The sequence below is a fragment of the Nymphalis io genome, chromosome 13 (assembly GCF_905147045.1).
Source record: "Nymphalis io chromosome 13, ilAglIoxx1.1, whole genome shotgun sequence".
Classification (NCBI taxonomy): Eukaryota; Metazoa; Arthropoda; class Insecta; order Lepidoptera; family Nymphalidae; genus Nymphalis; species Nymphalis io.
In genome coordinates this window covers 3,641,406-3,659,105 of record NC_065900.1, presented here as the reverse complement: position 1 = coordinate 3,659,105, position 17,700 = coordinate 3,641,406, and the positions used below count along the sequence as shown (strand labels likewise).

At 32.5% G+C, this 17,700-nt stretch overlaps 1 protein-coding gene across 5 annotated transcripts in view; it reads left to right on the top strand.

Moving 5' to 3' along the window:
- LOC126772788 (peripheral plasma membrane protein CASK) overlaps nt 1-17,700 on the top strand; it is a 279,482-nt gene that overhangs the window by 249,602 nt on the left and 12,180 nt on the right. For all 5 annotated transcript variants that reach the window (XM_050493365.1, XM_050493364.1, XM_050493367.1 and 2 more), the window contains one exon: nt 17,487-17,675. In XM_050493365.1, the coding sequence (XP_050349322.1) occupies nt 17,487-17,675 (189 nt within the window). The remainder of the gene's footprint in view (nt 1-17,486; nt 17,676-17,700) is intronic.

Below are 17,700 nucleotides of genomic sequence, written 5' to 3'. Positions count from 1 at the left end.
AATGTTCTTCGGAAAATACCTTCTGTTAAAGTAAAAATCGTCATTAACCGAATTACATTTCAGCACTATTTCTACTCTGGCTTTATTCGGCACGTGTGAATGTTAACTGAAAGAAAGAAACTAAAAATAACGACAATTGCATACAAAAGAGCAGCGTATTTTCGGGAAATGTTGGTCGGAACACTTTAAATTATGTTGCACGAAGGTTTCCGAACTATTTTGCGTTTTTTTTTCCACTTTGTGGTTGAGGTCTTCATTTTTAGATACGGATATATATATTTTTTTTTATTTATTTTACTATTTATTTATTTTAGATACGGTCACTTCTGAGTCTTTTTAATAGTAATTTGACATTTCATAGTCAACGAATCTAGTTAATTTAATCTTCTTTATCTTTCCCTTGTTTCGACTTACATAATTACCGGTAGAAGCTTTGTGTAAGTCCATATGTGTAGGTCCATATGTGTAGGTATCACCCTCTCACATTTCTTTTACCGTAATGAATGCTTTGTATTATTGTGTATCCGCTTTGAATGACATCTTAGATCCCTTGGATGGTAACATAACATCGTAGATGCCTTGGGTGGTAACGTATTGTCAATATAAAGAATAGTTTTTATTCGACGAGCCGGTTGGCGTGGTTGGTAGATACTTGCCTTTCAAGGAGATGGTTGTGGGTTCGATTCCCACCCAGGACAGACATTTGTGTGCATGAACATGTCTGTTTGTCCTGAGTCTAGGTGTAATTATCTATATAAGTATGTATTTACAAAAGAAAAGTAGTATATGTAGTATATCAATTGTTTGGTTTCCATAGCACAAGCTCTGCTTAATTTGGGATCAGATGGCCGTGTGTGAATAATGTCCCAGGATATTTATTATTATTATTATTTCTTACAGTATACATAGTGTAAGTGACTGACTAAAAGATGGCTAATTTGCTCGTCTAAAATCTAATATTTTAAAAGTTAATTTTCACATGAAATCCTTGAAATATAAAAAGTTTAAATTGAGATTTGTAACATTGCTATATACCCTAATTGTTCATAACAAAACATTAGCTAATTATTATTACATCATTATAACAACAAAAATGTCAATTTAAAAAAAAATGTTAGTAAAATACCTCGAAAGATTACGTTAAATGGCAGTAAATTATAAATAAATAATTCAAAGAAAATTCAAATGAAAATTGCGGGTTTGCAATTAGTGCGATTGGCAACCCTGGTGCGTTTCCTGGTGGTAGAACTTTGTGCAGGCCCGTCTGTTTTTTTGCCGCTAAGCCGCAATACTTAGTACTATTGCGTTCAAGTTTGAAGGGTGAGTGAGCCAGTGTAACTAAAGGCACAAGGGACATAACATCTCAGTTCCCAAGGTTGGTGGCACATTGGCGAGTTAAGGAATAGATATTATTTCTTACCTCGTCAATATGTTAGGACGGTGGTGACCACTTACCATCAGGTAGCCTATTTGCTCGTCCGCCTGCCTATAACATAAAAAAATATACCTTCCAAAATTTTTGCAGACAAAAATAGGTTTTCCTACAACGGTATTCGTCGCGTTTATTTGTGAATGTGTCATTTTAATAATAAAAAATGTTATCTCATTTTTATAAAGCCTAATTGCTAAAAATATATCATTTATGCCTAAATATTGCATAATTTATGAGACAGTACAATTTTATGCGTAACATAAAATTAATATTTATATGAAGTGTTTTATCGTTGAGCTAAACCAGCCTCCAAAGGGATGCCCGAAACTAAGCGGGATATACATCGCAAGCCGCTGTAAAGATAATCAGATTTTGCGAATATCCTAGAAAAGCGGATTGGTAAAGTAAACGGATCTAGATATAGCCGCGGTAAAATCTAGATCTCTAGGATCATCGTACTGGATATTGAACTTAGTGCAGATCTCATTATCCTGTTGATATCTGAATTACAAACACTTTGTTTTGATTGCATAAACGGGAACTGTAATACTCTTCACAATACCGCTTGATATTTTTGTTTAAGTAAACTATTAAGTATTATCATAACGATTTTTATATGTATATACGTATATAGGGGCGTTAGTCCCCAATGTTCTTGTACCACAGACAACGTGTATGCAAAATTTCATGATGATCAGTTGAAAAGTTAAAACGTAAAAGCGTAACAAACAAATGCATGAAGAATTTATAATAATAATACGAATTATTGACGTTTTTTTGTTAGTGTAAAGTTGTAAACAAAAATTACATAAATTCTAATTGAAATTTTATATGTATATATATTTATGAATAATTAACACTATCGCATAGTATAGAACTGTCGTTTATCTTCATACGATAAAGAAAGCGATGAAATTGTAAGGGTTTTGAGATAGACTACGCTCTCAAAAACTAACTCCTAAATCTTCCGCGAACATAAGATGTTGTACCCGCAATTTCTATCTGAAATTGATCTTTGCAGATCGTTAGGCTCAGATTGTAGCTTTAGACATGAAATCTCGTACATCTTTTATATTAAGTACAAGTAAATATTTATTCAATGAAAACAGGTCAAACGAGAAATATAAAAAAAAAAAAATTAAAAAAATTAACCTACCAGTTTAACTTCCATTAGGCTTATTTATATTTTTGTGGTTTTTATTTTATTTTATTGAAATAAATGATAGTTGAGCTAAATATATAAATATTCAGTATTAAGTATGTTAAAATATTTATATATATAAATAATTACAATACCTAAATAATAAATTGCTATCGTGCTTAGATATATATATATATATATATATATATATATATATATATACGTAGCAACAAATGCGTGAGTTGTTTGGTGCAACTAGAGTGAGACTGGATAGGAGCAATGATTGCGTGCCTCCTCCTCATCCTATTCCTCTGCAAGAAATATCACCGAGAACCGAGTCGTTTCTCCTACCGGCATCGAATCACGCCAATTTCAGAAGTTTTCTTTATAAAAATTATTATATTTTTTTATAAAAACTATTTAATTATCATTAAAATAGTTTTAGAATTTGTTGTTTTTCGATTAGTAAATCTTACAATTACTTGCAAATTTATTTATAAACATTTATAAAAACATTGCACTTTTGATTATGTAGTATATATCACCATAATTTATCGTTTAACCAATCAATCAACAGCCAATCGTTGTCCACTGCTGAACATAGGCCTCTCCCAAGGTGCGCCAAAGCTCCCTGTCCTCCGCCTTCCGCATCCAGTTGGTGCCCGCCACCTTCTTAAGGTCGTCGGTCCACCTGGCTGGAGGGCGCCCTACGCTGCGCTTGCCGATTCGCGGTCTCCACTCTAGGACTCGTCTGCTCCAACGGCCATCGGTCCTACGACATACGTGACCAGCCCACTGCCACTTCAGCCTGCTAATTTTGCAAGCTATGTCGGTGACTCCGGTTCTTTTCCGGATAATCTCATTTCTGATCTTATCCTTCAAAGATACTCCGAGCATAGCTCGCTTAACCAATCAGAAATTGTAAATTGGAATTGAATTATCACGATGATTATTTCATTGCAATCGTTATTGCATCTGAATTCTGACACTGGAATGGTGAAATTTGAATAGTTAGGCCTTACGATGTTGTGTGGAGGATCGTAATTATATCGCTAACAGAATAGTTTCTAATCAGTCGAAATTTCCCCATTTATTTACCAAATTAACTTTTACAAGTGTGTGAATTTTATTTCTTTTCTTAAAAAAATAAATACTAAAAAATGAACGTGAATTTAATATATATATTAGAATGTACGTTCCGAAAATATTAACGAACTTGTGAGAAATTGTACATTGCTTATTGTTATACGATGAACAACAACTAACTTATTATGCCCATTCCTTTAATCTATACTGTTTTTCCCAGAAAAAGTTTAAACGGCAAACGTTGCTGAATTAAAAACGAAATGAAAATAATATTTCTGTGCAAAAGATTACGTTATATGAGTGATTTTATAGATAGTCTTGGGAATGAAATAATCGCCTGTAAGGCTTCTTATAGTTAAAATCCTTAACGATTATAAAAGTAAGTCAAAAACAAAAACTGTCTGTTCTGGTCTAAGTGTTCTCTTTACCAAACTGGTGGTACTTTTACTTTGCCTATGAATAAGTAATAGGATTTTTTTAATATTGAATAAAAACTCAGCCAATATATTTTTGAATATCAATAAATGAAATATTTAATTTGAAGCGTCAATAGCGCAACGATTTACTGGCTACTGCGATGGAAAAGTCGTAGATTCGATCCTGACCCCTTGGGCTATTGTCATTCTCACTCCTAACACAAGCTGTACGATCAATTGGAGGCGTAAATAGGAACATTAGTAATTCCATAATAAACGATACAATTAGCTATTATTCTTTTAAATATAATTATAGATAATGTTATAATATTTGCATTGAGTATTATTTTATATAAATATTTATTACCTACATATGTATTGAACCCGTACCATGATAATTATGAACGAACGTAAAAATACATCAACATTACGAACTTAATTGAAATCTTCATTTACTTCTTCATTTATTAGAGATGATATCTGAAACATTTTCTCATTTCGTTCCGAACTTAGATTATGTTTCAAAGACTGAACATCGCAGACAATTTTCTCGTTTTAAGCAAACAACCCTTGAATTTTAATTTACTGAGCGAAATTGAATCATTCACCTCTTCCTTACAAGATTGAGATTTTAAATTAAAGTTTTCTTTGTTTCTTATATTACTTGTAGTTGTGTTTTTTTTTAACAAATACTAAAATTATAAAATAGTTTTTTGTATTAAATTTATTTTTAACTAACTGATTCCGGTTTTCGCGTTGACGCGTTTCGTATGTTACTAGACTTTTGTTGTTAGACTAATTTGTTTGAAATTGTTTGTGCCATTTTCTTTTTAGATGTGACCCTTATATTATGTTTCTCTGATATAAAACAAATTGATTTAGCGATCATTAAAATTGGAATCTTCAATTTTTCAAACTTTAATAAACAACATTGTTTCCATTATATTTAAATTTGGCTTAAATATTTATTAATGACTATTTCAAGTTTTTCCTATTCAAATCGACCTCTGTATGAACAGATGCTTTAGTCTTTGTTGATACTAAATTACTTAATTATTATTTTTTATTACAAAAATATATCATGTTGAAACAAGAACCATACTGTTATTTTAGTTTATATTTAGGTATTATTTGAGTATACACAAGTAATTGATTTGACATGAAAATAATATATATAGTATACAAGGCCGCAGATTGCAAGGTCCTGGGTTCAAACCAAAGGTCGGGCTATTAAAAAGTTATTGACATTTTCTGTTGAAAAATTTCAGTAGCAACACGGGTTCTGGGACTTGGAGCCCTGTGCCTCGATAAGTACGTAAAGCTGTTGGTCCTGCACTCAAATGCTTTCCGGTCGGTTCGGATTGAAGTCCCATTTGATTATGAGAGTAAGGGAATAGAGAATGCACATGTGTTTGCGCACACGCATTTGTTCTATATAATAATACATCCTTTGCAGTTGGCTAATCGTTCTTCAGATTGGTTGCCGTGGCCAAAATCGGTCAGGATCCTACAATCGATCATATGTAAATTATTTCATGTCACGGGAAGTAAATAACCCTTTTATAGCTTCGATAAGAAAATGTCCCGTAGAATTCATGTAGTTTGAAACAATTTAATATTTTGCATATGAAGCAATGCTTTGGGTATCTAAATTTACGACTTCGTAGTCGTCGGTAGTTTAGTAATAACGTCGGGAGAATATTGCATCCCTGAAGCGAATTGCCTCTGAGCTCGTCGCTTGAGGGATTTGATAATGCTTAAGTTACTTCGAAATGTCATCTAATTTTATATATATGTTCGACGAAATATATTTTCAGAGTCGTTTATATCGACTTTGAACATAAGTAGACAGATTTTTAGCTATCCTCCGAGGATAATTTGCATTCCTGTATAAAAAGTTTTTATATATTAAACAGTGACTTAGTAAGAGTTGCCTTTATGAGGAATTTAATCTAATTTCATGCCATGGCGACGTCGTGATATCAACACAAAGAATAGAATAATATTACCAGAGTTTTTTTATTTTTTCTCTTTATAATTTTTTTGTTCAATAATAATTTTATTTGACACATTTTCTTTATTTAACCTAAGAGCTACATACAATGTGACAAAAACAAATATAACTTAAAGCAAATGTATTGTTGTTTTGTATTGTGTATGTTCTTTTATACCGTTTAGACGTAAGGAATTGTAATTTTGATCAAAGCTTTCACAACATTAAAAACGAATTCAATGGATCGTGTAAAATGTATTTATATGTAATAATAATATCCTAAGACATTTTTCACACACGGCCATCTGATCCAAATTTAAGCTTGTACAGAGTTTGTACTATGGAAACCAGACAACTGATATACTACATATACTTTTTTTTGTAAATACATACTTATATAGATAATTACACCCAGACTCAGGACAAACAGACATGTTCATGCACATAAATATCTGTCCTGGGTGGGAACTGAACCCAGAACCTTCTGCGTGAAAGGCAAGCATCCACCAACCACGCCAACCGGCTCAGTGAATATACACAAATACGTACATATATATATACAAATCTTTGTTCAAATTCTGCCTTCAGAATTAACACCTGTTCATTTTGCTAAGCATTACGAGTTTATGTTAGATTCAAATGCAAATTCTACACATACATACGCCCCAATCAATAGATTGGATATAACATTTATAGCAGTTAATCGAATACACAATCGGAAACAAGGGACTTATCAAGATGAATTGGTAATATTAATTAAAACTATCAATAATTCAACAGTAATTGTCAGTATTAAACATTACTAATAATATTCATTTGTGGAATGGCCTTGTGCAGGTCCATGTGGAAAAAAATGGTGACCGAAGTATTGTGTTGTTGACAATAATGTAAAGTGTTTCGGTTAGAATGATGACTCAGGATAATTTAAGGTACAAGTATTAAACTGCCTATGATTGATGATTATGTAATATTTTGTGCAATGCTAATGTCTGGTCTGGTCGTAGTCATATCATACCTGATATGCCCATGAGCGTCTGAGAAACTGTATAAAATAAAAACACCATGAGGACACATCTATTTAGCTATTAAAGTGGGTATTTTCATATTTGAACAAAGAAATTATATAAAAGTTACATTTAATGATCGACAACATTTCAATACTTAGGTAAATGTATTACACTCGATGGCCGATTTCGGGAAACAGCCTGGAAAGCGAAATCGTCCAGGCATCAACAAACACGCGTTTTACCTAAACAAATATTTACAAGAGGGGGATCAAACCCACCAAACGGCTAGTTGCAATAACACTGGACAAGTAAATTGTCATATGGATAGAAAATTCCGTGTTGAAATGCCAGAGCTAAGAACAAACTCTTTATTCACCGTAGATAACATGTCAGATAACCGACTATAATTGACTATAATAAGTAAGGGTGTTATCTCTTGATTCTAGGATCCTTTATAAATGAATCAAAATAGGTTATCACTGGTTCTTCCAACGCAGCTGATCAGAAATATGAAATGAAACTGAAAGATAAAAAAGTTTTACTTAATGAAATAGCTAGGTAAACGGGCAAATGGTTCAACTGATGGTAAGTGGTCACCATGTACTTGTAATTACACTAGCTCACTCACCATTATTAAGTATTGCTAAGTTTGGTGGTAGAATACCTAATAAGTGGCCGATACCTACCCGCAGGTCCTGTACAAAACCCTACAACCAAGTAAAAGTTAAAAATTTAATTGTCAAATTTATGAAATGAAAATACAGTTTTGTTTCCCGAAATGTGGACACATGGGCTGGGAATTTGTTCAGTTTGTTAATATTTATTGTGTAAACTTGGAAACCCATATTACATAAAGTATTGGCTTGTTATCATGTCAGGGAAATGGCAAAACACTAATACAAACGTAACTATATAATTCTCGTAAAGAAAATTTTGTATTTGCATCTAAAATCCTTATGACCATTGAGTTAATTGTGGCACCATTTTTTTACATAGTAAAGAAGTCTGGTTTGATTTTCAACTAGAGATTCTAAATTAAGATGCTGCTGGCATTGCTCTTAGTGTTCCATCCGGTCATGATTTATTAGATTTTTACTTTAAATTTTTTTATCCATCTGAGCATAAGATTAAAGTTAAAAATTTTTTTTTATATAGAATAGGAAGGCGGACGAGCATATGGACCACCTGATGGTAAGTGGTCACCAACGCCCTTAGACATTGGCATTGTAAGAAATGTCAACCATCGCTTACATATCGAATGCGCCACCAAGTTTGGGAAGTAAGATTTTATGTCCCTTATGCCTGTAATTACACTGGCTCACTCACCTTTCAAACCGGAACACAACAATACCAAGTACTGCTGTTTTGCGGTAGAATATCTGATGAGTGGATGGCACCAACCCAGACGAGCTTGCACAAAGCCCTACCACCAGTAGAATGTTAGTTACGATGTTAAGTTACGATGAATGTTATGCTTACAGATCAACTTGTTACAAGGCGTAATTCAAAAGCTACAATTAAATTTATGAAGATGACAGATACAAGTTTAAGAAATTGTAAACGATAATTAAACAATTTTATTTAACAATTAGTTGTGTAATGAATCGTTATTTTGATTATAGTATAGTTCAATGAATAGTAGTATATAGTACAAGAGTTATGACGTCACGTAAACATTTTACAAAAGTAAATGTCATATACCACGGATAAGCTCGTTGGTTTAACTCGGTTAAACCATTTTGAATTCGCGGAATTGCAAACATTCGTCCATTGCGATTCAAAATGTATTATTTGTTATATTCATATCGATGCTTTTAGAGAAACTCCGTATTGAAACGGTTGGTTTTCTTAATATTCAATTCAACGTATTCGTTGAAGCGTGACGACAAAGTTTGCGAATGAAGGAATCATGTGTGAGAATTTGTACGTAACATGTTTCATGTGTCGTGGCTTTTCAATTTTATTTAAGATTTCCTACGAACAAATTTGAAAATTTTAAATAATACATATTCTCATTGCAAGTGATACAATGTATGAAAATATATAACATATATACATTGTTATATCGTAGTCTCTATAGGACATAAATTTTTTTCATTGATACCGGCTTTTGTTTTATTCCTATTGAAACTCCCGCGATGAAAGTTTTCGGCACAGATTCAGTGATTGCTGTTTTCCTTTCAGCGTAAATTTTAGCTCAACGCTCACGTCATATACTTAACGTAGTGTTTCAGGGTGCCTTGCTTATAAACTTTCGTCTTTTTCTTTCGAATGTAAAATCAGTAATGACAGAAAGAGCAAAATCAGTGTAGCTAAGAAACTTTTATAAGTAAATTCAATTCATCATTCTATCATTTTAGAGAGAGTTTTTATACCGTTGTTTTTTTTTCCTTTTTAATAGTTTCTTATTATTATTATTAATTAGTTTAGGAGCGAATGAGCTATCTGATGGGAAGTGGTTACTTTTTGATATATAATTTTCTACACTGGGATTAGGAAGGTATATCGCTATACACCTTTCATGTACCCGAGATGGCCCAGTGGTAAAAACGCGTGAATCTTAGCCGATGATCGTGGGTTCAAACTCGGGCAAGCACTACTGAATTTTCATGTGTTTAATTTGTGTTATAATTCATCTCGCGCTTGACGGTGGAGGAAAACATCGTGAGAAAACCTGCATGTGTCTAATATGACTGAAATTCTGCACATGTGTATTCCACCAAGCCGCATTGGAGCAGCGTGGTGGAATAAGCTCCAATAACTTCTCAAAAAAAAAGGAGAGAAGGCCTTAGCCCAGCAGTGGGACATTCACAGGCGGTTACTGATTACCTTTAATGTGTCGCCAACGATGGTATGTATTATAGAATGTCCTATATTCATGCCTGTGATTACACTGTACAGTAAAGTACAGTAACTTTATTATAGATTACACTGACTTATCCACATTTCAAACCGTATAAATATATCGATGTTTTGCAGTAGAATTACTGATGAAGCTTCTGTGTGGGCTCACAAAGTTTTAACAGTGCTAAAACTAGCAGCTCTACAAACGACGTAACTTTAGCAGTAACTTATGCTCACGTCATGTCTATACAAGTTTAATGGTTTAGAGATAGACAAATAAAAATAGTGACTGTCAAGCATGTGTGAAACGTCAACATTGATGGTCGTTGAAACAAATTAATAAATATATATAATATAATACATATAAAAGTATTTTGTTAAATTAATATTTTTTTTTTATATAATAACATATTTATAGCAATAAATTAATTAAAATACGCACCACATAAGGGAGAAAGATTGCCATTTACCTTAGTCGAAATTAAGCAATGACTAAGTCATTCTATGATATTAATATTGCTCGTATCCATTTTATATATTTTATATTCGGGTATTCCGTGGTCATACCTTTTTTTATTATTTTACCTCCATTAAGCTTATATTGCTTACATTTCTAATGTAATGCTGCCACACCCTACGACAATATCATATCACAATCACATTTGGACCTCGCTAACTTCCATGCCATAAACACGAAGACAAATTCTTCATTACAGTAATAAGGATTTAGATGCCCTTTGAAATGGTTCAAATCATAAATCCCAACGTTCTCGTTCATCTGGTCACGTTGATGAGCAAATAGGAAACGAACCAGTCGACGCTACAATACTAAATAACAACTGAAATCGCCTTTGTGTGATTTGATGGTCCGATGTTTCATATATTATGTAGTATACTACTACGTTATCGCTGATATTGAGATGGCCTAGTGGTTAGAACGCGCGAATCTTAACCGATGATCGTGGATTCAAACCCGGGCAAGCACCACTGAATTCTCATGTACTTAATTTGTTTTTAAAATTCATCTCGTGATTGACGGTGAAGGAAAACATCGTGAAGAAACCTACTACTTATGTATTTTACTAACCCGCATGGGAGCAGCGTGGTGGAATAAGCTCCAAACCATCTCCTCAAAAGGGAGAGGAGGCCTTAGTCCAGCAGTGGGATACTAACAGGCTGTTACTGTGACTCTTTTTAATTAAAAACTAGTGTATATTAACTATAACACGTGATAATAAAATTAAAATTATTTATTTTATTCATACAAATGAGCCGAGGCGATTCAGTGGCAATTGCATTTTCAAGTGTTTAATTTGTGTTTATAATTAATATTGTGCTCGTCAGTGGCACAGTTTAGCTTGTTGCTTCTTAGACCTTAGTGGGACATCTGATAGGCTATTAGACGAGCCGGTTGGCGTGGTTACTAGATACTTGCCTTTCACGCCGAAGGTTGTGGGTTCGATTCCCACCCAGGACAGACATTTGTGTGCATGAACATGTCTGTTTGTCCTGAGTCTGGGTGTAATTATCTATATAAGTATGTATTTATAAAAGAAACGTAGTATATGTAGTATATCAGTTGTCTGGTTTCCATAGCACAAGCTCTGTACAAGCTTAATTTGGGATCAGATGGCCGTGTGTGAAAAATGACCCAGGATATCATTATTACTGCTATTTATATATTGAGGTAATTTGCTTCAGGTTTCTGTTATAATTGTCTTTTGTTTTCTATAACTTGCTTAATTGCATTGATAAATTTATAGGCTAAATACAAAACTAAAAATTACTTATTTAATTGTTGACATTGCTAAAATTTTTTTGAATCAGGTACTAGTAAAAAGTGTATAGAAAAACCAGTCATATAATTTCTATAAAATAAATCAAATTCAACGGCTCTTGGAAACGAAATTAAGTTAACAATGCAAATGGTAAAAACATATTAAAAACAGAATTATATTGTTGGAATAAGCAGGATATTTGAAAGCAAGTCTCGGTTAAGACATGTTTTAGAGTACAGTCTACATTTGCATATGAAAAGTTTTCGCATTGCATTCAAGAAATCAACTTGTTTTCACATTAAATATATTCTAAATTTGAACTGAAATATACATAATATACTAGCCTATTGGGCGTGTTATAACTGAAAAGCAGCCTAGCTGAGACTACGACCTTTTCAGCAAATTATCAAATATCATATTGTTAACTCTTTTTTTTATGGTTTTGTACCTTAATTTTTTTATTATTTATTTATTTAACACTTTTTGCACAATATATACATAAAATGAGAGAAGTAGGAAACAATCAACGAAAAAGAAAATAAAAAATGGTGCGCAAAGGCGGTCTTATCGCTTATAGCGATCTCTACATACATACATACACATATTATATATATATATATATATAATTATAAACTACATACTATTTCATACATACATTCATACATACATACCTTAATTGGAAATGGACAAATAATAGCTTTTCAAGCGGTATTTAAAAATACTCAATGAATTCGACTGCCGAATATCTGTAGGCATTTAGGTAGGTGCATTCCAAAGTTTGATGGTTTTTGCAGTAAAAGAGTTACTGTAGGTTTGTGTACGGCTGCAGGGGGTAACTAGTTTATTATGTTATTATTTAAAGCGTTCTTTAAGGTAAGATGGTGTGTGATCGATATAAAGAATAGAGTAGAGAAGAGATAAGTCGTGTAAATTTCTTCGTAATCTGATTGGCAGCCACTTTAACTGAGACCGATACTCAGAGACATGATCAAACTTTCGCAGACCAAAAATAAATCTTATGGCTATATTTTGCAGCCGTTCTAATTTATTTAGGAGGTCTTCAGTTAAATCCATGTAGCAGACATCATCATAGTCCAGTATTGGTAAGAGGAACGTATTAGCTAAGCTGATCTTTGCCTTGATGGGCAATAGGTTTTTCCATCGCCTTAAAAAACCAATGATAGCGAAAATCTTACGACTCATTTCAGCAATTTGAGGAACTCAGGAAAAGGAAGCATCAAGAAGTAGTCCAAGATTTCTAACAGTCTCTTGCATGTGTAATATTTGGTCCTCAAATAAGATTGGAGGTAGATGTTTATCCTGGACCCTCGTCAGAAGCTGATGACTGCCAAATATAGCCACTTGCGACTTGCTCGGGTTCACTTTGAGACCGTAAGATTTACACCATTCAGATATCTTTGCCAAATCATGATTCAAGGTTGCAGCTACCTCATCGATACTGTCTAAAGGAGCGGTAACGTAAATTTGTAGATCATCAGCATATAGATGATAAGAGGAGGAAATAAGTGAAGAGAGAGTATTAATGAATATAGAAAAGAGAAGAGGAGAGAGCACACCAACCTGCGGGACACCGGAAGGAATATCTAGTTAGGATGAATATTTATTATTAGCCATTATGCATTGTTGTCGGTTAAACAGATAAGAGCGGAACCATTCAATGACAGTAGATGTTTAGCGATCTTAGGATAAGCCAGGCATATGTCAGACTCAATGTTATTAAAGGCATTTGAAAAGTCAAGGAGAGCTAGTACAGTCACGGATTTGTTATCAATACCCTTTCTTTTTGGTAAATAAAGTTATTTTTTGGTTTCTTTTTGGTAAATAAAGTTATTTATTATTATTATTATTAAAGGTACATCGAATCGACTCTCTGTCCAATTATTAACCGGTTACAAATCTATCAGCATTTCAAATAACATCAAAATGATTTTTTTTAAATAAATTAAATTTACACAACGAATATCATTCGTCCCTATATAGCATCACACACGCTTATAGCAAATCAACCAACATCCCTATGGTCTTCTTTTGAACAGTCTTATGAGATGTAATTGATAGCCAACAAAATAATATTTGAATATAGAAGAAACGTATTTGCCTTGAATGAAAAGTATACCGAGATTTTATAAAAATGAAATAAATATGAAATTTTTATAATATAAATTTAGAAATAATAATATCAACATCAGTCATTTATAAAATACATTTAGAAAGTTTAATGTTGTAGTATTAAACGTTCGTTAAAATATAAACGTTATAAAAAATACGCTGAACATGTTGAGCTTCTAAATTACGAATGAAAGCAAAGTTTATTCTAAAAATTAAGTCTACGCTGCTGCTGCATAGAAAAATAGTGTCAAAAATAATTTAATTTATTCCGACGTTTGTTTTTTTTTTTTGATTCGACTATTTTTTTAATACTGACTCATTCCCATTTGAAGCCCCTGTTGAATTTTATAGTGTATATAATTTTGCGATGTACTTCACTTTATTCCATTGTACCATTATGTTACCATCATTGCGCCATCGTAGCTTAACGCACGTACAAGTCAAACCGTGACAAACGTATCAACGACAGCTGACCAAGTTTCAACTCAATCGTATGAACGATGAGTGAATACGAATAAAAATAAGCTTTATTGCTAACGTACAATATTTTTTTTATGTGAATACATATTTTTAAACAAATTATTATTAAAAATGAAGATATATTTAAACAAATTTATTTATTTATTTGGGAAACAAACAATTATAATTACACTTAATAGTAAAAAAACAAATAAAAGAAAAACATAAATCAATCAAGTTTCCACTTAAAATTAATACAAACAAATGACATATTATATTAAAAATAAAAACAAAAACAGAAAGCACAAAATGCAAGTGAAACTGCTATAATTTAATTATATGACGTAAACTAAATTTAAATTCGCTAATTTTTGAGTTAAATATATCTAATTCTGTACAATGTTTGTTATAACTTTTACATGCACGTAACAAGAACGTATTCTTCTTATAAATTAAATAAATGATGAGTTTCTCAATTTGTCTGTATATTTTTTTATGTACATAAGTTTGGGTATAGATTATTTGTTTATGCACCGATTTGTACAATTATTTTTAAAATTGGATTCAATAATGCTCGAAGGTATTCCTATTTCATTGTTTTTTGATATTGTTAAGTTTATACTTTAACCTTATATTCAGATATTTCTTTTAATTTTATGTCGATCTGTATTTTGTTTTTTTAAAATAATATTTTTTTAAAAAAATTTTGTTTTCAAACGTTTCTATCATTAACTAAAGAAAATAAAACTATACTTAAAAATTAAAGATTAAAGGAAATATTTCACTACAACTCGTCATTAGATGTTCGCATTGACTGGTTAACCTAATTTTAGACTTCAGATAAATCGCTAAACTACGTCGCTATGGTTCACCTCATTTGGAGGCACACTTATTCGCCGATTTGGCAAACGCTAACTGCAAATAACTGTCCGATTCGACCTGGCAAAGTTTCATTGCCAGCAGCGTTCATTAGAACAGCTATAACTTCACTTTTTTTTAATCGTTTTAACTTATGGAATTGCTAATGAGAAATGTCAAACGACTGTTCATTAAGAAGAAAAGGGAAAATTCTCTTTCGTTCGGAATATGTATGACAACCTAAGGCATTTTAATCAGGATAAAGATTTTAAGTTGTTTTTTTTAAAAACCGCTTTAAACAAAATAACCACATTTAAAACTCAACCAAACCTCGACGAAGCCACAGGTATTACTTTTCAGGAATAAATTACAAATTATATTCAAGTAAAGCATGATTGAATTTTGTGGTTGCCATAAAAGCAGACAATTAACTTTTCGTAAACGCCTCTTACACAAAATAATTAATGCCAATGTAACAATTTACACTTCCACTAAATAAATTTCATGAGTTTTATACGAACAGTAAACAACTTCGAAAGCAACTTAATAAATTTAATTCTCTGTACAAGATCTCTTTCCATTATAGTTTGAATAGTGATAAAAAGCAATCACCATGAGATTGTATAGTAAAAGGAAACCTTGATTGAATCAAACCGACCTCTGTGATATATTAACTGGGAATGTGGTTTCGGGTAAATACAAAGAGAGTACTACGTCCTATGGACGAGATTCTGTTTCCAATCACATACTAGATCAAAGACTGCTATTGAATGCATCACAGACCATTGTTGATCGAAATTGACTCGTTAATGATGGAAATATACTTGGTAGAAATGATAAAAATTATATATATTCGAAAACGGTTATAACGATTGGGCTAAAATTTTGAATTTAGACAAGGTTTTGCTTTTTAAATACATCTACATGTTAGGTGTCTTTTCTGAAAAACGCAATTTTTCACAAGAATTACAACAACAAAACTGAGAGTAGCTGTCGCCCAGGTAAATATTCCGTGCCTAAATAATATCTCTATTATTTATGCTAGCTGTATTTAGTTCATAACTAACCGAAACAGTGACCATAAGGTTCTTAAATAAAAGATTTAAATTATTTGCGGGATCGGATTTTGAGATTAGATTAAATTATTTTGGCCGCATTTTCTCAAAGCGACGCCATTTACATAAGAAGGAATACATAACTTGCTTTTACAAATGGTTAATTCTCCTATAATATTATATGCATTTTTAGGACTGCATTTCCATATGTTTTTCATTATAAATTCACGTTGTATTTTTCAATCGCGTGTAGGTATTTAAAGCTATTAACATATATCATTTGATTTGACTGTCTCATTGGTCTAGAGGTAACATTTAAGGAGGCCGACCCGGAGTTCCTGGTTTCAAATCCCAGGTTGGGGCAATAATAGTTATTGAGATCTTCTATCGATTATTCTCGGTAACAGCCTGGAGTTGGAAGTTGGAAGTGTGTACACTCCCGTACCTCAGAAATCACGTAAAGCCGTTGGTCCTGCGCCTGAATTCTTTCCGGTCGTGTCGGATTGCCGTCCCATCGGATTATGAGAGTTAGGGAATAGAGAGTGCAACTGTGTTTACGCACACAGCTATGCACTATAATATGTCCTGCGTATAATCATCACGCACTAGCTAATTTATCTTGAGATCGTGGCCGAAATCAGTCTGGAGGACTATTATTATTATTATATATCATTTACTAAGGTAAATAAAAAAACTAAGAACTTTTCGTATTTAAATTATTCAGTGTACATATATTTATAAATAACTGATAAAGAGAAAAATCTTTCAAGATTAGGTTCAGAAAATATCGTTGAAAGACGCGTTTATTACAAATTAAAAATACAATCATAAATAACTACAAATCACAAACCACACTTTCAAATACTAGATAAATCCAAGTATTAAAGCAACCTGGCGATAATCGGTTTATCGACTTCCAGATCAATCTACACAAATTTCCCAAAATTTGTCGAATGTTGCAGATAGAACATTTCGCGAATTAAAGGATCTCCGAAATATTGGCTGCTCTAGGGGGAATACTCCCTCAGTTTTCTGTATTGCAAGCATCTGTATATCAGCAAACGTGTTCGTTAAATATTATTTAAGACAGACCTATAACACCGTTTTTAAACGTTATTTTATTTATTATTATTCATTTTTATTAGTGTTTACACAAATAATATTATAAACGAGGTGATATTTTTTCTACACCATTTTCATTATCATAAGTGTTATAAGTTTGGCAAACTGTAAATTGTTTAATTAAGTATCTATGACCATATTCATGTTTTTTAATCTTTTAAACAGGCCCTATTACAAGCACACGACGTGGTCGCGCGTGAGGTGTACGGCGAAGAGTCGCTACGTGCTTCCCCGCCTCCTGTCAACGGCAGAGCTCAGCCTCCGACCGAAGAAGAGGATGACACCGAACCTGAGTTTGAAAACGTGACCAGAGTGCGCCTCGTACAGTTCCAGAAAAACACCGATGAACCTATGGTAATAACGCATTTTTTGTTTTAAG